The sequence below is a fragment of the Haliaeetus albicilla genome, chromosome 27, assembly GCF_947461875.1.
Source record: "Haliaeetus albicilla chromosome 27, bHalAlb1.1, whole genome shotgun sequence".
Lineage (NCBI taxonomy): Eukaryota > Metazoa > Chordata > Aves > Accipitriformes > Accipitridae > Haliaeetus > Haliaeetus albicilla.
In genome coordinates, this window is record NC_091509.1 from 1,575,412 (window position 1) to 1,597,685 (window position 22,274).

General features: G+C 59.1%; 3 protein-coding genes across 5 annotated transcripts; 2 read left to right on the top strand and 1 right to left on the bottom strand.

Moving 5' to 3' along the window:
* The first annotated feature begins 5 nt into the window (after positions 1–5).
* On the top strand, positions 6–9,623 carry IK (IK cytokine). Its single transcript, XM_069772777.1, has 20 exons — positions 6–104; positions 849–915; positions 1,150–1,242; positions 1,719–1,778; positions 2,348–2,515; positions 2,600–2,714; positions 3,514–3,584; positions 3,697–3,743; positions 3,990–4,153; positions 4,273–4,381; positions 4,838–4,877; positions 5,287–5,512; positions 5,862–5,880; positions 6,383–6,460; positions 6,742–6,823; positions 7,381–7,438; positions 7,884–7,972; positions 8,289–8,397; positions 9,054–9,088; positions 9,355–9,623. The coding sequence occupies exons 1-20, from the start codon at positions 89–91 to the stop codon at positions 9,380–9,382; spliced, it is 1,674 nt and encodes a 557-aa protein (XP_069628878.1). The 5' UTR covers positions 6–88; the 3' UTR covers positions 9,383–9,623.
* A 761-nt stretch (positions 9,624–10,384) lies between these two features.
* On the top strand, positions 10,385–12,651 carry WDR55 (WD repeat domain 55). Its single transcript, XM_069772782.1, has 8 exons — positions 10,385–10,469; positions 10,541–10,683; positions 10,812–10,912; positions 10,991–11,078; positions 11,267–11,446; positions 11,567–11,666; positions 11,768–11,937; positions 12,103–12,651. Exons 1-8 carry the CDS (start codon positions 10,395–10,397, stop codon positions 12,416–12,418), a joined length of 1,173 nt encoding a protein of 390 aa, XP_069628883.1. The 5' UTR covers positions 10,385–10,394; the 3' UTR covers positions 12,419–12,651.
* Positions 12,652–17,812: 5,161 nt separating this feature from the next.
* DND1 (DND microRNA-mediated repression inhibitor 1) lies at positions 17,813–22,247 on the bottom strand. Of its 3 annotated transcripts, XM_069772553.1 has the most exons (5): positions 21,835–22,007; positions 20,504–20,621; positions 19,922–20,383; positions 18,767–19,165; positions 17,813–18,487 (listed from the first exon to the last, which is right to left on the bottom strand). In XM_069772553.1, the coding sequence occupies exons 1-5, from the start codon at positions 21,925–21,927 to the stop codon at positions 18,471–18,473; spliced, it is 1,089 nt and encodes a 362-aa protein (XP_069628654.1). In that variant the 5' UTR covers positions 21,928–22,007; the 3' UTR covers positions 17,813–18,470. The 3 variants fall into 3 exon arrangements, with proteins under 3 accessions (XP_069628654.1, XP_069628653.1, XP_069628652.1); XM_069772552.1 differs by having other exon boundaries at positions 17,813–19,165; positions 21,844–22,247; XM_069772551.1 differs by having other exon boundaries at positions 17,813–19,165; positions 21,835–22,011.
* Positions 22,248–22,274: the final 27 nt, after the last annotated feature.

A 22,274-nucleotide genomic window follows, 5' to 3' on the forward strand; every position in this document is an offset into this window, starting at 1 on the left:
GGGGGCGGGCCGGCCGGCCGCGGAGGGTTCTGGGAAGGGGAGCGGCGGTGCGGAGGGGCTGTGGTGTCGGGCTGCCGAGCGGGGAGCGATGCCGGAACGCGACAGTGAGTGGGGCGGGGGGACAGGGCACACCGCGGGGCTCCGGGACACCCCAGGGGCCGGGGAGTCCGACCCTCGGGGGAGCGGCATGGGGGAGGGCGGTGTAGGCCCACCCTGGGCCTGGGGCACCGGGCTGCGGCGGGGGAGCGGGGGGGACCCCCCGGCGGGGCGCCGGGACACGTCCAACCTGGTCAGAGGAACAGCCCTGCTAGGGCAGGGGGTACGGTGACGGCTTTAGGAGTCGGAGGGAGGGGAGCTCCCGGGATGGGGCTCTGGGGCAGCTCAGGGGGTGAGGACATGCTTGGGAGGGGGGGACTTGGGGATAAACTGGGGGTGTGTTTGGGGGTAAACGCCTGCGCGGGGCACTTACACTGCGGTACGCTCGGGATGGGGCAGTAGGGTGTTTCTGGGGGTAGAGGGGATTCAAGGGCAGTCGCGGGACGGGGGGACGGGAGACCACCGGGGAGCCACGAGAACAGCCACCGGGAGGGTGAGGAGTCACTCGGGTTGGGAGGGCAGCAAGGTCCCGTGGTGGGCAGTGACACCAAGACCCTTTTGTCCCATGTGCCCTGGTGAGGCTACCCCCGGGTGTCAGTGGCCTGGGCTTGGCAGAGGAGCAGGGTGGTGGGTGACCACTGCTCCCTTCCCTGTTCCTGAGCAGGGACTAAGCTGGGAGGATTGTGGGGGCTGGCAGGGGGTTGAAGCCATGCAGGCAGACTCTGAGCGTTGTCTTTCCTCCTGTTCCCCAGATGAACCGTTCTCCAACCCCCTGGCCCCTGATGGCCACGATGTGGATGACTCGCACTCCTTCCACCAGTGAGTATGACACTGGGATGGGACTGGACTGGGGCTATGGGGCCCGAGGCCAATTCCCCCTTCTAGAGGCTGGGAGTGACTGGTGCAATGCAGCCTTTGGGGTCCCTCCATGGGGACCCGGTATCCAGCTCCATCGCACAGGACGTGTTGGTAAACCCTCTGCCTCCTCAGAAGCAGTCAGGCTGCCGAAGCCTATTGGGGGATGACAGTTTCTGTTTCCTCTCTTCCTTGCAGGTCTAAGCTGACCAATGAAGACTTCAGAAAGCTTCTCATGACCCCGCGGGCTGCGCCAACATCTGCGCCACCATCCAAATCTCGCCACCATGAGTGAGTAGGACTCTGTTTCACAGGACTGTGGGACAAAGCATGTCCGCTTTCCCTCTGGGGTTCTGTTCCTGCCTGACTTTGCAGTGGGGTATCTAAAGGGGCTTTTGCTAATGAGTGTGCAGACAGGGCCCGAGGAGCAGACCTCAGCCTTGCTTTGTACTTGGGTCCATGCAAGCTGTACATGTATGTGTTAAGTGGGGAAACAGGTGGTTCAGGACTGCTGTAAATAACAGAGCGAGTCTTGCATGCCTGTTAAGATGCTTTGCACAAGAGGGAGATTTAGTTTTTGTTCTGTGAAAATCAGTGCTTTCGCCTCGTCTCCCTGCTGATAGAGTGGAATTAGGGAGAAATGGGACTGTACTGTTCCCATCTTTGAGCATCTCGGTGCCCTGCTGTGTCTGTGGGACTGTTCTGCCTAGCTGCCTGTGTTTGTATGGCTCTGCAGACTGTACGTGTGGTTTCTCACCCTTTTCCAGGATGCCCCGGGAGTACAACGAAGATGAAGACCCAGCTGCTCGCAGGAGGAAGAAGAAAAGGTAAATGGGGAAAGCAATGCATCAGCACTTGTTTTAGTACGTCACGTCCCTCCCTTGGAAGCAGCTTCTGAGCTCTTGGGCTACCTGAGAACCCTGAGTGGCCTGGATTATTTTGGGGCTTCAGACCCAAGCAGAGTGAGCTCAGACTGAGTGACTGTCACTGCTTGTGGGAACAGATGTGGGGTGGGAGGGTGGCAGCAGGATGGGGGTGAAGCTTCACCTCCAGAAGAAGCGGGAGAGGCTTTGCAGGTGTCTGGCAGAGCAGGGCAGTGGTGGGACATATACACTGATGACTGTGTCTTTTGGGGCACATCTGTGCAGCAGGACTGCACTTGACCTCTTCCCTTTGGACGGGAAGACCGAGCTCCTCTTTAGTTAGTCTCAGTACAGCAGTTTCATCTTGCCTGGTGTCCTCCAGGCATGTTGTGTCCCATGGTGCTTTAGTACGTTTTTGGGGAAGGGTTTGGGAGCAGAACAGGCATGTGTGGGGCCTTGGGGGTTGTTACTTGATGGATGCATCAAAAGTGTGAATGTGTCACTCTAACACTGAGCTGTTTTTCCAACCCCAGCTATTATGCAAAGCTGCGCCAGCAGGAGATAGAGCGTGAGAGGGAGTTGGCCGAGAAATACAGGGATCGAGCCAAGGAGAGGAGAGATGGTGTGAACAAGGACTACGAGGAAACAGAGCTGATCAGCACAACTGCCAACTACAGGGCTGTGGGGCCAACAGCAGAGGCGTACGTGACCCCGCGGCATGGCCTTGTCTAGCCAGTCTGCTCCAGAGGGGCTGTCTCGTAACTGCCTCCATTTTTGTTGCACAGGGATAAATCCGCTGCAGAGAAGAGGAGACAGTTGATCCAGGAGTCCAAGTTCTTGGGTGGTGACATGGAGCACACTCACTTGGTGAAGGGTCTGGACTTCGCGCTGTTGCAGAAGGTGAGCACGGATATCACTATGCTGCACTTCTACCCTGTCCCCTCCCAAAGGCGGAGGGGGTGGGCAGAGGGTAGCAGCTGCTACTTATGGGTGTTTCAATCTTGTCAGTCTGGGAAAGATTTATGAAGGATTGGGGAGTGTCATGGTTTAACCCCAGCCAGCAACTAGGCACCACGCAGCTGCTCACTCACTTCCCCCGGCAGTGGGATGGGGGAGAGAATAAGGAAAAGAAGAAAAACTCCTGGGTTGAGATAAGAACAGTTTAAGAGAAGAGAAAAGAAGAAACTAATAATGATAACACTAACAAAATGACAATAGTAATAATAAAAGGATTGGAATATACAAGTGATGCACAATGCAATTGCTCACCACCTGCTTACCGACGCCCAGTTAGTCCCCGAGTGGTGATCCCGTCCACCCCCACTTCCCCCAGTTTATATACGAGACGTGACATCATGTGGTATGGAATACCCTGTTGGCCACTTTGGGTCAGCTGCCCTGGCTGTGTTCCCTCCCAGCTTCTTGTGCCCCTCCAGCCTTCTTGTTGGCTGGGCATGAGAAGCTGAAAAATCATTGCCTTAGTATAAACACTACTTGGCAACAACAGAAAACATCAATGTTATCAACATTCTTCTCATACCTAACTAAAAAAGATAGCACTGTACCAGCTACTAGGAAGACAGTTAACTCCATTCTATCTGAAACCAGGACAGGGAGCTAGTGGAAGTGTGCTTACTGGTTCTGATAGGCAGCAGTGGCATGGATTTGTCTGTAATGCATGGATTTACTCTGTGGCCAGGTACGAGCTGAGATTGCCAGCAAGGAGAAGGAAGAGGAGGAAATGATGGAGAAGCCCCAGAAAGAAACTAAGTGAGTGATTGAGGATTTTGCATTCCTGAGTGCAGCTGCCTCACAGAGAGGAGGATGCAGAGGAGGCATACACTTAGCATAATGCTTCTGTTTCTTTTCTGTTTCTGTTCAGGAAAGATGAAGATCCTGAGAATAAAATTGAGTTTAAGACCCGGCTGGGTAAGACTGTGTGGATGTGGCTGTTACCCACCTTGTGTTGTGCCATGAATGTGGGAGAAATCCTGGAGGGTGAATGGACCTTTAGTCATTGGAGAGGGAGAGTCTGAGGTATAGGCATCCTGAACCTGAGGGCTGGAGGAAGCGTGTCTCTTAGGAGGTGATTCTGATAACTTAAATATGCTTCACTATGGGTTTGTCCATTGCTCTTGTAAGAGTAGCTCTCCCACGCATTTCCTTCCCCTCCAGGTCGCAACATCTACCGCATTCTGTTCAAGAACAAGGCCTACGAGCGGAATGAGCTGTTTCTGCCAGGGAGGATGGCCTATGTGGTAGATCTGGATGATGAATATGCCGACACTGATATCCCAACCACGCTGATCCGGAGCAAGGCTGACTGCCCCACCATGGAGGTATGCAGCTAGTGTCCAGGTTGCTTGACTTCATTGGTCTGAATTGGCCAGAGCAGGTCTTGCCAGGAGGGGTTCCCTGTCAAAGGAGTTGGATACTTCCTCGAGGATTTCTCTTTCAGGCACAGACCACGCTGACCACCAATGACATTGTCATCAGCAAACTGACGCAGATCCTCTCCTATCTCAGACAAGGGACCCGCAACAAGAAGCTCAAGAAGAAAGACAAAGGTAGGAGCTGAAGGGAACCAAGTAGTAGGAGTTAATGCTTGAAGCATATACCGAGAGAATGAGATGTGTTCTGATTTGCTGCATTCCCCTGTGCAATGAGGCAGTAGACTTAGAGGCCAGCGATTTCCTACAACTCCCTGAGCACTGCGTCCTGAAGGCAGACTGTTCTGTGGCAGGACCACAGGGGACTGGCTGCTGAGAAATTACAGCTGTGAAGGTGCCTAGTGCTGCTCTACTCTTCCTGGTTAAGGCCCAGTTCCTTGGGGAAATGTCCCCTGTTAGGGAGGGACAAAATGGCTTCCTGAGGGGGCTAGATATGATGTGGTAACCAAAGAGGAAGTCAGGACATCCTCCAGGCCTACCACTCTTGGGGCTTGGAAACCAGATTTGGGACAGGGAAACGGTGCAGGTGGTGGAGTGGTTGATGTGCCTCTCACTGCTGTTGTGTCCTTGCAGGGAAGCTGGATGAAAAGAAGCCCCCTGAAGCTGATATGAAGTAAGTGCCTCCCTGCCCACAGGTTGTGGGGTCACAGCTCTCTGCCTTGAGGAATGTCTTTTGGGCCCACCACATTTAGAGAGGGCTGGGGTTAGTGCTTCTGCAGCGAGGTGCCTTTTTGGACCTGCAGTTTGTAGGACAAGGCTGGAGGCAAGCTCTGTTTTTTTATTTCAGGCTTGAGGCAGGCAAGGGCTCTCTCTTATCCTGGACTACAAGAAGCAGGTCCAGTCACAGAAGAGAGCAGAAATGCAGCAATACCTCTGACAGATGTAGAGGCCAGTTCTAGTGGGCGTCCTTAGCTCTCAGTGTTGGTGCTGTGTGCTCCTTTATTAGTTTCCAGTTCAAAGGGAGGTGGTTGTAGCCTCTTCTCTTGCAGCACCTGTAACTGCAGGCTCTTTTCCACCTCTAGCATCTTTGAAGACATTGGGGATTACGTGCCTTCCACTGCAAAGATGCCACGGGAGAAGGAGCGGGAGAGGTACCGTGAGAGAGAGCGTGACAGGGACCGGGAGCGTGACAGGGACCGGGAGCGTGACAGGGACCGGGAGCGTGACAGGGACCGGGAGCGTGACCGTGAGCGGGAGGAGGAAAAGAAGAGGCACAGCTACTTTGAGAAGCCCAAGGCTGATGATGAGGTGAGCCGCTGCTCGTGAAGCCTGGACTGTCCTACCTGGTCTCTGCCCCTTGGGCAGTGCAGCTGTGGGGTTGGTGGGGTCACCCCAGTGGCTTTGGGTGTCTCTGGTCGTGCTCCCATACATGTCAGTCGCTGAGCTCTGTCTCTCCAGCTAGGGGCTGGTGGGTGGCTGGGTGCTTGTTCTCTCCTTTAGCAAGTAAGGCAGGACTAGCATGAGCTAGTAGCTTTTATGGTTCAGTTGTGTGCTTGCCACAAAGAGTCTTAAGGTGGAGCTGCAAGTCTTGCAGTACTGTCAGTTGCCTGCTTTCAGCCCTCCTGGGTGACATGGTATCTCTCCCTCTTCTTTGCAGCCCACCGACATCGACAAAGGTGAGTCAAGTGGTGTGGACATTTGAATGAGGCTGGACGGTTTTGCTCAGATGTATGGGGTTGCAGATTTCAGAACTGCTTGGCTCGCTGGCCTGTGTGAGCTCCCTGTTCTCCCAGAGACTGCTATGACAGAGGGAATTGCCTGCTCTGAGGGTTTTGGGGTGGTCTTGTGCCTACAGGCTGCTGCATGCCAGCCTGGGTTGAGTGTGTGTGCAGATCCTTCCCTGGCAGCAGACCTGCTCAACCGTCCTTATGCTGGCTGTAAGCTGAGAAGGATTCAGGGTCTCCTAGGATCAGCCCGCCTCTGTCTATACTCAAATTGGTTTGCTGCTCCTTGGTGTTCTCCTGGCTCCTCCTCTTCTACCTCATATGCAGCCTGTTCTTCTGCCTGTTACCCTGTCCCAGTGAATTGGTCATGCAGAAGGGGGCTCTGCCCAGCCCCATGTGTATTGCGGTAAGCTGTTCCTCCCCCAAGCTCAGCCTGCTGCTCTCTGTACCCCAGGACCCGGGTCAGCTAAGGAGCTCATCAAGTCCATCAACGAGAAGTTTGCTGGAGCCGCTGGCTGGGAAGGAGCAGAGTCATATCCTTTACTGTCTGTGCCAGCCTGGCCAGCTGTGGGGCTGGGCTTCTCTTGCAGGCAGGCCTTGCCTGAGCATGGCTGTGTGGCTGTCCTTCCTTACTTGGGAGGGCTTTTCCTTCTGTAGCAGAGCAATGCCACCCAAACACTGCTGCTCGTACACCAAATAAAAGCTCTGCAGACTCCAATTTGGTTGTGTTAGGGCAGGAGATGGCTCTTTGGCTGGCTGTGCTCAGCCCTTAGCTGTAAGGCTATGTGGTGGTGCTTTCCTTGACTGTTGTCACATTGAAGAAGCCAGAAGACAAGAAGCAGCTCGGGGACTTCTTTGGCATGTCGAACAGCTACGCTGAGTGCTACCCTGCTACGTAAGGAAGCAGCAAGAAGCTGCGGGATGGGAGCAGGGTGTGCCGAGGGAGCTTCTGTTCTCTGGCAGCAAGAACTTGAACATCAGCTCCACTGCTTGTTGGGAGGAGCAGTCCTGGCTTTGTCTGGGGTTGCAACCTACTGTTAAAATGCTCCCTGAGTCCTTGGTTCTGGTAGACCTGGCCTTTTCTTAGCTGGTCTCTGCTATAAATGGCTACCTGGAGTCTGCTGCTTCTCAGTGCCAGGGAGAGGCCGAGGTGGCTGGGAGTCTGCCGGGTTCCCTGGTAATTCATGTGCTCATTAAGCTCTGGCCACAAAGCAGTCACTCGGCGGAGGAGGAACAGCTTTCAGGCTGCAGAGTCATGTTAGGAACATTTGCGATCTTGGATGCCCTTGTGGTGCAGCTCACCTGCAGGGCTTGCAGTTGGAGGAACTTCTCTCTGGTCCAGGAACTGAGTGCATTCAGTCTGAGGCCATGAGAGATGGCTCCCAGCCTGGCTCTGATCTGTGTCCCGTGGACCCACTCCGAACGTTTTTCTTGCTTTGCTTTTCTTCACAGAATGGATGATATGGCCGTGGACAGCGATGAAGAGGTGGACTACAGCAAAATGGATCAGGTACGCCATCACCAGCTTTTAGGACCAGCCAGCGAACTAGGCATCAGTGCAGGCTGAGAGGATCCCACTAGAGACAAACAGGCTTGTACAGAGGCACTGAGTGCCTTGGAGCTGGGTGTTGCATGTGTTCTGGGGTTTGCTGATCTGCTGTGTGCCTGGGTCTGGGTGGGATCTGTTGTCCCAGGCAGCAAATTTGTGACACTCTGGCACTCGACCAGGAGATGTTGGGGAGGTGTGCTAGTCCGTCTTGACTCCCTCTTCCATGGAATCTCCTGTCTGGGGCTTCTCGGGGAGGGGATTGTGGAGCCAAGGCCAGACTGGGTGCACAGGCCCATTGAACTGGGGCCAGTGGGAGATTGAGAGCTTGCCTGGGCATGTGGGGCTGCATGAGAAGCCCTGGTCAGCGTTGAGTACGGAGCTGCTCTCAGTCGTTCTTTCACTGCAGGGTAACAAGAAAGGACCTCTGGGCCGCTGGGACTTCGATACCCAGGAGGAGTACAGCGAATACATGAACAACAAAGAGGCTCTGCCCAAGTGAGTGCAGCCCTTGAGAAGGGTTGAGCAAGGATTTTGGATGCAGGTGGCCATCCTGGCCAAACCTGGGTGCTGGGGGAGCTTAAAGCAATAAGGGGGTTCCCTGGTGAGGACCTGAGGAGGACCTGTGGATCCTGGGCCTGGTGGCTTGTCTTTGCTCTTAGTATCACTCTTGAGGACTCCTGCACAGCCGCTGCTTTCAGAGGCCCAAGCCAGCTCTGGAATATGGGCTCATGGCTGGTACAGATATGTCTGTTCCCCTGGCAGGCTGTGGATCCCGTGCGAGTGCTGAGCTCTTGTCTTGCTCCTTCCCCAGGGCAGCCTTTCAGTATGGGATCAAGATGTCTGAGGGACGCAAAACCCGTCGCTTCAAGGAGACGAATGACAAGGCAGAGCTGGACCGGCAGTGGAAGAAGATCAGTGCGGTGAGTGCCCAGTGCTGGGCTATCATCTGTTTGGGCTGTGAGCTGCCAGCGCAGCCCAGGAGAGCTCCCACCTAGTCCTGCCCTCGCTGTCCTAGTCATGGCTCTTCGGTCCAGCTCACAGGCTGGCTCTCTAGAAGCTGGATTTGCTCCTTGTGGGAGCATCAGCCAAATACTTGAGGCTTCAGGACTGCAGAGGCATCTGGAGCTGCATTCAGAGCTATTGCCCTGGGAGCAGTCCCAATCGGGGGCTTTTTGCTGTAGGCTCTGCAGCAGATGAATGTGTCCAAAACCGGCAGCTCAGAGCCATCCAAAGGGGCTTGGAGGGGACAAGGCATATTTAGCGGCTCCCTGTTTTCTAACTAGCAGAGCTGGGGGTTATCCTGGCAGGGTGAGCTGGCTATGAGCACCCCAACAGTATGGGAGGGGCTAGGGGCAGGTGAGAACAAAGGGTCTTTGGTGGCCAAAATGGAGCAAAGGGGGAACAGGCCAAGCTTCTCCAGACTTTGGGCATCTTGTGGACAACTTTAGCTCACCTCAGCTTGCTCTGGCCTGGCTACAGCTCTCCCTGGGAGTATCTTGCACTCTACAACCCCTCTGCTGTGGCTGTGGGCAGCCAGCTACCCTGAGGGTAACAGGACTTTGTGCTTTCTTTGCAGATCATTGAGAAGAGGAAGAAGTTGGAGGCTGATGGGTTAGTAAAATTGTCTCTGCTCTTGGCTCAGCTGCAGGGCAGTGCTGGGGCCTGGCTGTCTCCTGCCACCTCACCTAGGGACTGCAGGGGGCAGAGACCTCCCTGCCGGCTTTTGGCAGTGGGGCTTGAAGGGGAGTGGAGAACATTTGGTTCCTTCGGGGTGCTCCTGCCCTGCTCAGCTCAGCAGAGCCTGCAGGGCATCTCTCCCCTGGGCCATGGGTGGGTGCTGCATTCTCACCGCTGTCTTGCCTCTCTGTCTCTTCCAGGGTTGAGGTGAAACGTCCCAAGTACTGATGTCTCCAGTGTCTTCTCCTCTAGCTCCTGGAACCCTGGCCTGCTGGCTGCTGCCTTCGTGGAGATTGCTGGTGTGTTCTCCTTGCCCCCTAAGCCGTCCACTTTCTGCTCTGGGCTGGGCAGCACGTGTGTCCCCCAGCCGTGTGCTGTGGGGCTGTGCTGAGGCTCTCTCCTCCAGTGTTTTGATGTATAGCCTGTGACGTGTAATTGTTGTAGCCGTAATAAAACCGCATTAAATTTGCGTGTTTGTATGGGCAGAGAGAAGGTGCGATCAGCAGGGGGGCCAGGCCCTTTTGAGTCTCACAGGGTGAGCCCTAGCTAAGGATGTTTATTGTGGGAGCCTTTTGTGGTGGGGGATAGGCACCCCATGTCAAGCCCTGGATAAAAATAGCAAATAAGCCTATTTAGGGGAAATAATCCCAGCTGAGCAGCCTGTGCCTCAGCACGTGGGGAAGAAATGGGACCTTTGCGTAGGGTACAGTAAGAGGAAGGGCCTGAAGCAGAGGACTCGTACCGCTTCCCCTGCGCAAGCTGCCGTGACGGGTGGCAGCAGTGGGGCTGTGTGTGGCGTGGGACCGGCGATCGCCTCCAACCAGACCAGCAGCGGGCTGGGTGCGATGGGGCCAGCAACTGGCAAAGCTGGACGGGGATGTTGCTGGTGACCCCTGGCTGGGCTGGGGCCCTGGGCAGGACCTCGGGGTGCCGTGCCACCCCCAGACTTTGAAAGGGGCCAAAGCGACGCCAGGTCCCTGGCCGCCCCCTCCCCTGGGACGCAGAGGGAGGAGGCCACAGTGGTGCAAATTCGGGAGCCCGTGGGGGCTCCCGCTGCTGAACAGCTAAAAAACAGGAAAAAAACCATGAAGCGGCCGGGCCGAGTCCCGGCAAAACGGAGCCAGAGGCGCCGACGGGGCGAGACGCGACGAGGTCGCCGCGGGTCTCTGGCCGGCCCACTCGTGACGCCACCGCCGCGCGCCACTAGAGGACTGCGCGGGCCCGGGGGGAGGGGACAGCCATGCAAATGAAGGGGCGGTACTATGCAAAACGAGCACAGCGCCTGCGCCCAGCCGCCATGGCGGCGCCGGGGGAGGTGAGCAGGCGTGGGGGCAGCGCGGCCCCGGCCCCCACCGGCCCCGGCCCCACTGCCCCGCTCTCCCCCAGGGGTGCTCGGAGCCAGCGGGGAGGGAGCCGCGGCTGCGGGACACCCCCGAGGACATTTGCTTCGAGGCGACGGCCAACGCCATCGCCCTGCACCCGGCCCGGCCCTTGCTGGCGGCGGGGGATGTGGACGGCGACGTCTACCTGTGAGTGGGGCCGTGGGGGCTCAGCCGGGGCTTGGGGGGGTGTCCCGGGTGTAGGAACCGCTGGGAACCGGCCGTCGGGGCTCCCCGTCCTACTACGGGCTCCGGCGAGCCCGACCCGGTGCTGGCAGGTACTCGTACTCCTGCACCGAGGGGGAGAACCGGCAGCTCTGGTCCTCGGGGCATCACCTCAAGTCGTGCCGGGATGTGGCCTTCTCCCAGGATGGGCAGAGTAAGTGCGGGGGACGTGGGGTGGCACCGGGACACAGTGGGGGATGCCGGGGCTGGGGGTGCTGACACGGCTCTCCAGAGCTTTTCACCGTGTCCAAGGACAAGTCCGTCCACATCCTGACGGTGGAGGAGGGACGGCTGGAAACGCGCTTCCCCAAGGCCCACAGGTAGGTCTGCACGGGCGGCTCGTCCCAGGCAGTGACTGCCAGGGCAGTGTCCCCTTCCCTCCCCTGCTGGGGCCACGCAGCCCCGGGCTGGACAGGCAGAGGCTAGAGCATCGTCCTTGATGCTGTGGGAGCCGTTGGCCCATGGCGTGAGCTGTGACTGTGCCGGTGTGGGGCTGGGGTCTCTGCAGCTCAGCCCTCAACTGCGTGCTGCCCATCGATAACCACGTCTTTGCCACGGGCGACGACGGCGGGGCGCTGAAGGTGTGGGACCTGCGCAAGGGGGACGCCATCTTGGAGGCCCGTCAGCAGGAGGAGTACATCAGCGCCATGGCCGTGGATGGTAATGGGAAGATCCTGCTGACCGCCAGGTACTGGGGGCTCCGTGGGGTCAGGCTCCCCTGTGCCCACGCAGGGCCTTCCCTTAGGGCTGGGGTAAGTGCCCTGCACCATGTCCCATGCTCACGACACACCTCTTCCATCTCACGCAGCGGTGATGGCACCCTGGGCGTCTTCAACGTGAAGAGGCGGCGCTTTGATCTGCTCTCAGAGCCACAGAACGGGGACCTGACGTCTGTCGTGCTGCTGAAGGTTGGTGCTGGGCTCTGCCGCGGAGCAGGACCCTGCGGATCCCTCCCCAGGCCCCAGGTTTCTTCTTCTGCCTCTGCCTTACTGTCCTCCATCTTGCTTAGAGGGGGAAGAAAGTGGCATGTGGCTCCAGCGAAGGCACCATCTACCTCTTCAACTGGGACGGCTTCGGGGCCGCCAGCGACCGCTTTGCTCTGAGGGCCGAGTCCATTGACTGCATGGTCCCCATCACGGACAGCATCGTATGCGTGGGGTCCCTGGACGGAGTCATCAGGTCAGGGGGATGGGATGGGGAGGCTGTGGGACGAGCTCAGCCTCGGTCAGGAACAAGGGGAGGGAGGGCACGCCGAGCCTGCGCTGGTGCCCGCAGGAGGGCTGGTGGTGGACCGGGGCCCTGCCTCCCTGCGAGGTCCTCACTGGGGCCCGTCCCCGTCCCCAGGGCGGTGAACGTCCTGCCGAACCGGGTGCTGGGCTGCGTTGGGCAGCACCTGGGGGAGCCCATCGAGCAGCTGGCGGTGGCCCCGGGGGGGCAGCTCCTGGCCAGCTGCGCCCACGACCAGAAGGTGAAGTTCTGGGACGTCTCCGCCCTGGGGGGGCTGGTGGTGGACGACTATCGAAAGAAGAAGAAGAAGGGGGGGCCGCTGCGGGCCCTCAGCGGCAAGGCGGCGGGCAGCGGGGAGGATTTCTTCGCCGATCTGCGGGACGAGGCCGAGCCGGAGGCGGCGGCGGGGAGCGACAGCGACGGCAGCGACTGAGGGGCCGGGGTCGGGCAGCGCGGCGCGCGCTGCGAGCGGGGGCGGAGCACTGGTCGGCTACGCCCCCTGGGTGGGCCCAGCGGGGCGTGGCGCTGGCCGGTCGCTCCCGCGTGGGCGGGCCCTGCTGCCACCGTCGGCAGGGCGGGAGCCGGCGTTTTGATTGGTTCTCAGGGTTGCCGCTCAGGCTGGGCTGCAGGCGAGTTCTTAAAGGGACAGAGGGTGTCGGGGTGGGGGGGTTGGGCTGGCGTGGGGGGGGGGTTGCCCCACGGTGGGTCCCTCGTACGGGGTGGGCAGTGCTTATAGGGGTGTCGGAGGCCCGGGAGGAAGGAGCCCGGGGGTAGCCGCGGGTTGGGGAGGGGGTTAGAGACGGTGTGGCTGAGGGTCTGGTGGGAGGGGGGGTGTCTCTGACATAGGAGGGACCTGGAGGGGGGGGCCCGGTATGTGGGGGGGCCTTGGTGGGGAGGACTTGGCTGGGGGGTCCCGGGTGAAAGGGACTGGGGGCGGGAGGGTCGTGACTGAGGGTCCCTGGTATGTGGGGGGGGGGGGGTCCAGGGATGGGGGGACCTGGCTGAGGGTCCCTGGTATGTGGGGGGGGGGGGGGGGTCCAGGGATGGGGGGACCTGGCTGAGGGTCCCTGGTGGAGGGGTTGGGGGGAGTCATGGCTGCGGATCCCTGGTGGATGTGGGGGGGGGCTCTGAGATATGGGGGGGACACAGCTGGGGGTCCCTGGTGGGGATGCAGCCCAGGGAGAGGGGGGGGGCAGAGGGGGTGGTGTGGATGTGGCTAAGGCTGGGGTTTGCTGGTGGTGTATTTGGGGGTCCTGGGGGGGGAGCGAGGCAGGGCCTTGCTTGAGGCAGGGGTGGGGTGACATGGGGTCCTGGGGGTGCCTGGCCTGGGCAAACGGGTCCATTCCATTCCTGAGGGCCTGGCCCCCACTGTGCCTGCACTGCAGTCCAAGCAGGTGTGTCAATTAGCCTTTGTTAATTAATTTAGTCATCAGCTCTATTACAAATAAACTCGGTGCCTTTCAGTTCCTAGCGCCTTGTGCCGATGGTTCGCCTCACCCCATCTTCCCTGGCACCCCTCGGCACGTCCAGGACCTGCCTGCAGGGTGCTGGGGACGGGGTGGGGAGCGGGGGACACGGGGGGGGTGGGGGGGGTGGGGAGAGCACCCTGTGCCTGGGTGTTGTGACTTAGGAGGGAGCCAGGTTGTTTTTTTTTTTTCCCCAGTGCTCCCATGGGGATGCCCGGCTTGGCCGTGGGCAGAGCATCAGGCACTGGCTGGTCCCCACTGGGCAGGGTGGCTGGTGGCCTGGAGGAGGCTGCAGGCAGCGTGGACCGGGGCAGGGGACCGGCAGCACCTTCCCCTGCCGTCTGGGAGCCTGTGGGCTGGGTGACATCCGCACCCATGGAGTGGCCCTAGCCAGAGGCAGTGCTTTCCCGACAGCCCCTCAGCTGTGGCACACTGCCTTTGAGCGGTGCCCTGGGCTGGGGAGCCAGATGTGCCCAGCAGTTGGGCATCTCTAGGTTAGGCGAGGCTCTGGGTACAGCAAGGGGGTCACTGCCAGCACCCAGCTCTCCTGCCCAGGGGCCAGACCCTGCCCTCTCCCCTTCCCTTGCAGCCCAGCCCTGGGTGGCATCGACTTCTCGACTCAGCAAGGGCCAGGTGGTTGACCCATGTGGAGAAGAGCACAGTGCTGGTGTGAGCAGCGAGAGCATCCAGCGGCTCTTCAATGCCAACACTAAGAAGTCCAACCTGTTCCGGTGCAAGGCAGGAGACTGTGGGTTAGGGGGTGGCACAAGGTGGCCCATGTATCTCACTGGTGGCCGACAGGCAGCATGGACCAGGAGAAAGGGGCGTGTGGGTCTGCAGCGTTCCCATGCCCTCTTGTGCCCCCCCCATCCTGTCGAGGTCCTGGCCGAAGGCATGGCCACCTCTGACCTGAAGTCCTCCTTGGTGGCAATGAGACACCTGAGGGGACAAGCATTGCTTACGTGCACTGGGTGCCCAAAACCCAATGCGTGGACCTTGGGGCTCTCCAAGCTGCTATGTGCTGGCACAGGAGGTGGGGCTGAGGGTCCCACACACTGTCCTTGCCCAGGCTGCCATCATGTTCCTGGCTCAGAGGATCAGTAGCACCAACTCCATCAGTGTCCTGGGTGAGGTGATGGCGGCCAACATGGAGGAAGCAGCCCATACCATTGGCATGGACCAAGGGCAGCATGGGTGGGTCCTGCACCCTCTGTCCCCATGGGTGTCCCCTCTGGGGCCTGCGTGCTGCTTCAGGCTGTCCCTGCTGCTTTGTCCTGGGAAGCACAAGGAAGGTCCCTGGGTTCACACCAGCATCCAGGCTGGGACACCATCTAGCCTGGTGGGACAAATCTACCTGGCAACTGGCTTGTCCCTTATCATCCTTGGTGGTCCCCGGGTTTGTTCCAGCTTGTCACCTGCCTCTCGATGCTGGGGGTAGAGGGGGAAGCCTGCAGTGTCACCATCCCTAAGGGAACTTGTGGTGTCCCCAGCTGGCACTGTCTGGGACTGTGCTCTGCCAGAGCAGCTTTGGGGGGGATGCAGCCATCTCCGGAAAGATGTCCTCAACCTGGTCTGTCTCTGACATTCTCAGCCCACTGGAGGTGGCTCAGCACTGGCAGCTCAGCTCCTGGCCTGACCTGCTGCTACATCTCCTGCCAGGTCCTTGAGCTCAAAGAGTGCTGGTGCTGCTACATCACTGCCTGCATCGTTGCCTGCCTCTTCAACACCATCACAGCCAAGAAGATCATGCTGTTGGGTTCACCTTCTGAATGGACATGGGGAAACACAAGGTACTGGCTGGGCAGGGTTGGGGATGAACAGCTGAGTAGGACCATTCCCCTGCCTGCAGTTGTTCTTCAGTCACTTAAGTGATGAGTGGCCCCATCACTGCAGCTCCACCTTGAAGCAGCAGCAGGAGGAGGATTTACACCTTGGGGCCCAGTGCAGCTCATCTTGCTCTCTTGGCCCAGGTATTCATTCAGCATCCCCATCAGCAAGTACCAGATGGATGAGGGTGCCCACCTGCACACTTACAGCCTCAGGGTGAAGAATGAGCAGACTGTGCCGGCCATGTCCCAGTCCATTGCCTCAGCTGAGGGGTAGGGCCAGTACACCCCTGGGGTGGCCAGGACTACAAGCCATTGGTACTCCCCAGCTCCAGACTCAGAGCAGGTCCCTGGTGCCATTCCAGGCCTGGCAGTTGTGCCCCTGGGAGCAGCACCCTGCTGTGACTGTGCCAGTTTCCCTCTTACATAGTCTCTATTGCCCACCTGTATCACACCTGGAAGGACAAGCCGGACTTGGTATTGGCGCTGAAGATCTGCTGGATGCTCTCCTCCTGAGCTCTTGCTCAGCCTGCTCTGCATTGCCTCAGACCCCTACAAAACCTGTGGCAACACCCATGCCATCATCTTCTGCACTGGTGCATCTGCACATTGACTTCAAGGTAAGATGCTCCAGCCTTGGCCATGGTAGCAGGAAGGACTTGGTGCCCTTGGGACTAGTCCTTTCAGATGTCAGCTCTGCCTGTTCCTCACCCTTTGGCTCTGATCTGCCCCATGGAGTCTCTACCTCCACCCAAGTGGCCACCAGGATTTCCCATTGGCAGAGCCCCTCAGCTACTGCAGTCCAGGGCTACTCTCAGCCCCAATTCCCACCCTTGGCAGCTCCCCTCCAGTGTTTTTCCAGGAGCTGGACTATGAGAAAATCTACTGGGCCATGCTGGTGCCCCTAGGCTCATGGTGCCTTGTGCTCCAGGTGGAGACCATCAGCAAGAGGATCAGGCAGTGCTGCCCCTTCACCACCACCATCACCATCACCCAGCTGGACATCCAGGCTCCTCTTGTGAAGAAGATGAAGCAATAATGTTTCTGTAGATACATCTTAAGATAGCTCTGAAGATGTAGTGTATCTGTATGTGGTGGATGCAGATAGGTGGGCTTCCCAGGAAGGGGGATTCCCTCTCTCCAGGGTGCTCACCAAGGCCAGGCTTGTGTCTCTCATTCCAGACATTCCTAATAAAAAGATCTGGCTGCTTTGGAAGCTGGGGTGACCCTTCTTCCAGCCCTGCTTCTGGGCAATCACAGACTCCCATGTGGTCCTGAGCCACACCAAGGCTGGAACACATCCCCAGGGCCAGCACAGCCCCTGAGGCCTTTGGTGTGGCTCAAATGTTAGCAGTAGACCTCTGGCGGGGCATAGAATGGCCCATGGACGTCCCAGAGGAGGGTGTCACAAGAAAAGGCATATTGAAGCCCCTGCAGTGCAATGAGAAACACTCTGAAGACACCAAAATTCACTCAGAGGCTCTTGCAGGTGCAGAGATGGTGAGGGTCTTGGTGTACAGCAGAAGGAACAGACAGATCTTCAAGGAGTACAAAAAGGCACCAGGCAGCACCTGAGGGTGCACCAAAAGGCTCCTGGAGGATCCCCCTGGGGATCTCCAAAAGGAATATGGATGGCACCTGGGTGCTGCCAAAGGGACTCGGAGGATCCAGACATGCATCAGAAGGTATTGGTAGAGCTCTGGGAAGCAGAGACAGTGTGCAGGGCCATTTGAGGTGCACCAAATTGACTCGGAATCCCATGGGGCCACATCCCAAAGTTCTGGGAGGCCTTTGGGGCACTACAAAAGGCACTGGTTCATCAGTGTTGAGCACAGAACAGCCACTGAAGACACCTGAAGGCACTTCAGAGTTGCCTCCTGCTGCACTGCAAGGCACCTGGGCAGCTTAGAAAGGCAGATGGAGTCCCCTTAAGTGCACCAGAAGGCACTCAGGACCATAGTGAGCACAGAAAGGCCCTTGGAGGCCACCAGGGACTAACAGGAAGGCACCTGGGCCCTTTCCACAGGAGAACGAGACTAGTAGAGCTCTGTACTCGGGGGCACTCAGGTATGCCCTGAAATGCACATGGAAGCCCCTGGTGTTCATCAGAAACCACTTTTAGACCGCTGGGGATGCTGAAAGGCACTGGAGACCCCAGAGAAGAGCGTAAAGGTGCTACAATGTCCCAGATGTGCACCCAAAGGCAGTCAAAGACCACAGGGGCCTCATCAAGAGGTGCTCAAAGGAGGCTGGGGCATACTAAAAGGCAGTCAGAAAGACCCCAGTGAGAAGCTGGGGACACAAAGCTCTCAGTGCCAGGGACTGCTGCTTCCCACAGGAGCAAACGCTGCTTTCAGGGGGGCCAGCAGGCTGTGGCTCCAGAGCCTGGGGGCTATAGGATAGATCCAAATCACACCCCATCCCTTCTGCCGCTGGAGAAGACAGGCTTCCTGGTGGGAGGGGAGAGCACCAAGATGGCACTGGATAGGCAGGGAGCTGAGGATGGAGGAGCAAAAGATGACATGACACAACCAGTGCCTTCCAGGCTACTTTAATACCATTTGAACAACATTGTGGCCGGACCTCCTGGTCCCAAGGAATCATTCATAGACAGCCAGTAACCCCACAGCTGCTTCCCTGCAACACAAACAGTCCTGCACCTCCCAGAACCTGCAGACAGTTCCCTCATTAAAAAGCAGCTCCACCTGCCCATGGAACATCCCCCATTCACCAGGACGGTCACCGTGTGTGGCCTTGTCCTCACCTGAGGCTGTTCTTCAGGAACCAGGCATGCCAGCAGAGGAGAGACGGTCCCCCAGTGAGCCCAGGCAGCCCCCAATGTCCCCTCTGCTTCCCCAGCCAACACTGGCAGTCTCTCCAAGCAGCTGCTGCTTCTCCCAAAACCTGCACCAGACCCCTCCACTGCAGCAGAACAACACAAACCAACTTAAAAGGAACCAAACTGGGCATGTAAACCTACATCCCAAAAACCCAGAATCATCCCCAGGGGCTGGCTGGGGACAGGGCAGCTGTCATGGATCAGGCCAGCAGCCCTATCCTCCACAGCCAGCTCTCAAAACAAACCCAAACAAACTCGAACAGGTCCCCAGCAAGGCTCACATGCTGCTCCTTCGGCCAGCGGCACCGAGGCTGGCCACTCAGGGTCAACTCATGGTTTGGGCAGAACGGCTGCCTACGTCAGCTGGCATCCTGCAGTGGGGAGGAAAGCCTGAGGCTCTGTGCAGTGCCGCAGGGAGCAGCACCCCAAAAAGCCCTCCCCTTGTGTCCTCTGCTTCCAACCAGGAATCCCACCCAGAGCTCAGAGCCACCGGGGTCACATCTGGCGGGGCTGGCAGTGACTGTTTCAGCCCTGCCTGCCAGGCTGGGTCCCCCCATGCACCAGAAACACTACAGCTCCACACTCCCAGGAAATGCTCCAAGACTTTGGGAAAGGCAGGGGGTTGGCACCGATGCTGTGCGAGGACTCACCTAGCATCCGGAGAACCTGCAGCGCCAGTGCAATCTTCGCCTCCTCATGCCCGCTCCTGCCTGTCCCATCTTGCCGGACCCATGCGAACCCACTGAAGGGCACAGGGCACCCTGGGATTACCACCCAGCACCAGAACCACAGCCACCCGTTGGCGTTTGCCTGGACACACTTGGTGAGGAACAGTGGGGTCCCCAGGTACTGCCTCTGGCACAGGGTGTTCAGGCAGTCCAGCACGTTGCGCAGCACTGGAGACTGGGGCACCTGCTTGGGGACCCCCAGGCACTTGCTCCCTTGTACCCGGCTGGATGATGGCTTCTTCTCACATGACTGCAGTTTCTGCTTCATATTGGGGTTCAGCCAGTCCACCCGCATCTCCAGCCCACCGAACCTCATGTTCCCTAAGAGAGACCAGCAGCAGCTGGCAGGAGATGATCACACACCAGCCCTCCAGTATCACCCCATCCCACCCCATCCTGTCCCCCAGCGTCTGGCACAGTGATCCCCACAGGTGGTTTGGCACTGACCCACAGTGCACGAACTGCACAGGATCCTTTCCCCTGCCTCCACAACCCCTCAACACAGCCACAGGGCAGTTGTTTCTCCATCTCCTTTTGCTACCAAGGTGGGCTCGGGGCTGCAAAGCTCAGGGGATTTTAGGGACAGCCTGCCTTTAGGGACAGGTGCAAAGACATCAAAGCCAAATGCTTCTCAGCTGGGGCAGAAATAAGTACAAATCAGGACTTTGGAGGTTCCAGTTGGATGTCTGGGATACATGTCCCATCAGAGGGCAATACAGTCACTGGATGGGGGCACCGAGGGGTAGAGCGTCTTCATCAGGAGGGTTTAACAACTTGGTCAAAGTTCTGAATGCCCTGGACTAGTACTGGTGATGCTCCTGCTCTGAGCAGGCAGCTACCTGAAGACCTCCAGCAGCCCCTTTACTCCACCACCACCACTAGGTCAGCACAAGGACTGCTGGGGATTAACCCCACTGAGGACAGCCCGCCTCCCATGGGACACAGGGAGAGAACAAGGGATGTCTCAAGGCTGAAGTCACTTCACAGCTGAGTCTCGAGGTGGGACCAGTCGTTCCTTAGGGACACCAGGAAGACAAGCCCAAGCAGTATCCCACAGCACCCTGGCCTCCCACTTACCTTCCATCAGGGTTTTCTTGGCCATGGCAGCAGCCTGGTGCGACATGTATTTCAGCACAGCGAGCTGGGCCCGTTTCCGCCAGGGGCTGGTGTACAGGGTGACACTGAGGACCCCCTCTGTGACTCGCCGCAGCACAGCCTCCAGCTCTTGCTGGCTCACCGAGGTGGCCAAGCCATCCATGCTCAGCTCACACTTCTCCGTGCTCTTGCACACCACAATGGCATAGCCCTCCTTCACCTCAAAGTTGTTGAAGGCAGCAATGGCCTCCTTGGCGCCGTGCCGGTTGCTGTACTTGGCATAGGCAAAGCCCCGGTTGAGCCCGCTGAATGTCATCATGAGGCGAAACTCATAGAGCTTTCCCACTCTCTGGAAGAGCGGGATCAACGTGTTCTCGTACATATCCTGCGGCAGCCTCCCGATGAACACCTCTGTGCCAGCCGGCGGGGGGTCGCCCACCCAACCTGCAGGCACACAGCAACATGGTGCACATGAGTGAGACCCATCTCGCCTCCATGCCCGCCAAGCACCCTATGTGCCAAGCTCCCAGGGCACCATGGCGCTGAGATGGTCTTCTCACATACCTGGAGGGGGGCCACCATATCGCCTCTGCCCATTGATCTGCACCAGGTCGATGCCGGTTTCTTTTGCCCAGGCAAGCAGGGCCGCCTTATTGGTCTGGTTGATACTGTTGATCCATGTCTGAGGAGGGAGATGACATTGGTGCTTGTCCAGGCAAAGAGTTTCCAACCTCCCAGCTGGAGGCATCCCAACCCCAGGAAGCAACTGCAAGGCCTAATACCAGCCAGCACATGGAGGAGCAAATGCTGAAACTCTCTGCCCTCAGTAAACCTGAGGAGCCTCTCAACACTGCACATCCAAAGGACTACCCGGCCCCCTGTCCAAGCCTGCTCCACGTGACTAAGTCCAGCAACTCTGGTAGAGCACAAGGACACCAACAGTTCCTCCATGGATGCCTGCAAGGGCTTTGAAAGCCAAGACACAGGCAGCAGCTGGCTGGCACTGGAAGAGGAGGCTGGAGCACAGCACCAAGGTGACCCAACACATTGTGAGATCCCAGGCAGGCTGGAACCCCAAGACAGCCAACTGTCTTCTACCACCGTCTCCTCAGGCTTCTAAGGACATCAAAGAGGATCTGGAAATGCCATCCATGTGGCAATATCATCAGGTTTTAGCTCATTAAGTACTGTGAAGTCTCATTAGGGCCTCTGAAACCATACACTGAGTGGGACTAACCCCAGCTCAGGCTAAAATGCGGTTTGGCTGCACCTTTGCCTCATGCACCTCCAGGTGCATCACCAGGTGGTGCCACCTTTCTATCTCCCAGGGGTTTTGTCTTCCCTGAAGACCAGGAAACACCTTTGGATGAAGGTGGGGACCCGTACAGGGGAAATCTCTGCTGAGAGGGCACAGGAACACCAGCCACGCACCCCACAAAGCCTCCTGCCACGGCTCTGCAGCTCCCAGGGCTGGGTCCCAGCACAGGGCTCCTCCTTGCCGGCCCCGCTACGGGGAGGTGCGGGCCGGGGAGGTGCTCGGGGGGGGGCTCTTGGGAGAGGCGGGACCCGGCCCCAGCTAAGCCCGCAGCCCCCACCGATTAGGTGCTAAGGGGGCTGTCGTCACCCCCACGGTCTCCACGGGGGCCGCCAGCCCCGGCTCACCGCGGGGGAGGGGGGAAGGCGTGGGACGGGGGCGGGTCCGCTCTGGGGCTGGGACCGGGCTCGGGACCGGCACCGCCCGCCGGGGCAACGCACCGCGACGGGTCTCGGGGGCCGTGGCTCCCCGAGAGACCCCCCCGCGCCCCCCCCACCCCGGGAAGGGACACCTCGAGGCGAGCCGTGCTCCGCACCGGGGCTCCCCCCCCCGCGCCCCCGGCAGCACCGTGCCCCCCGACGGCACCCACCTCCGCCTCCATCGCCGCTCCTCCCGCACCTCCTCGCCGCCCGGGCCGAGCTCTGGAAGGTTCCAGCGCCGCCGCTCCGCCCATCGCGTCGCGGCCGCTCCGCCCCGGGCGTGGCGGGGGGCGACCCCCCGGCAGCGCCCGCCCCCCACCGGGGAGCAGCGAACCCCCCCCCCCCCCCCCCCCAGAGCTCCGCCGTCGCGGCATTTCCACGCCGGGAAGGCGTGGATTTAAAAAACTACCTGGTTTGGGGCACCAAGCTGGGCGAGATGCGTGGGTCAGCAGCGAGGGGATGGAGGGCACCCTAAGTCACCCGCAGGAGACCGGGGGGGACCCTTTTCACCCGTGACTGGGGCACGGGGAGCCCACGCAGGGCTGCTGGGGCAGCTCCGGCCTGGCTGGCGGGGGGCTTTGCTCTGCACATGGCTCAGGGG

Bases quoted from the DNA above. Each gene is read 5' to 3' on its own strand.
- IK (XM_069772777.1), top strand. The intron at 3,744-3,989 runs GTAAGACTGTGT...CTTCCCCTCCAG, and splicing joins TGAGTTTAAGACCCGGCTGG to GTCGCAACATCTACCGCATT. The intron at 7,439-7,883 runs GTACGCCATCAC...CTTTCACTGCAG, and splicing joins ACTACAGCAAAATGGATCAG to GGTAACAAGAAAGGACCTCT.
- WDR55 (XM_069772782.1), top strand. From the start codon at position 10,395: ATGCAAATGAAGGGGCGGTACTATGCAAAACGAGCACAGCGCCTGCGC. The intron at 10,470-10,540 runs GTGAGCAGGCGT...GCTCTCCCCCAG, and splicing joins CCATGGCGGCGCCGGGGGAG to GGGTGCTCGGAGCCAGCGGG. The intron at 11,667-11,767 runs GTTGGTGCTGGG...CATCTTGCTTAG, and splicing joins CGTCTGTCGTGCTGCTGAAG to AGGGGGAAGAAAGTGGCATG.
- DND1 (XM_069772552.1), bottom strand. From the start codon at position 22,047: ATGCCGCGACGGCGGAGCTCTGGGGGGGGGGGGGGGGGGGGTTCGCTG. The intron at 20,622-21,843 runs GTGGGTGCCGTC...CTCCCTCCTCAG, and splicing joins GAGCGGCGATGGAGGCGGAG to ACATGGATCAACAGTATCAA. The intron at 19,166-19,921 runs GTAAGTGGGAGG...GGTCTCTCTTAG, and splicing joins CAAGAAAACCCTGATGGAAG to GGAACATGAGGTTCGGTGGG.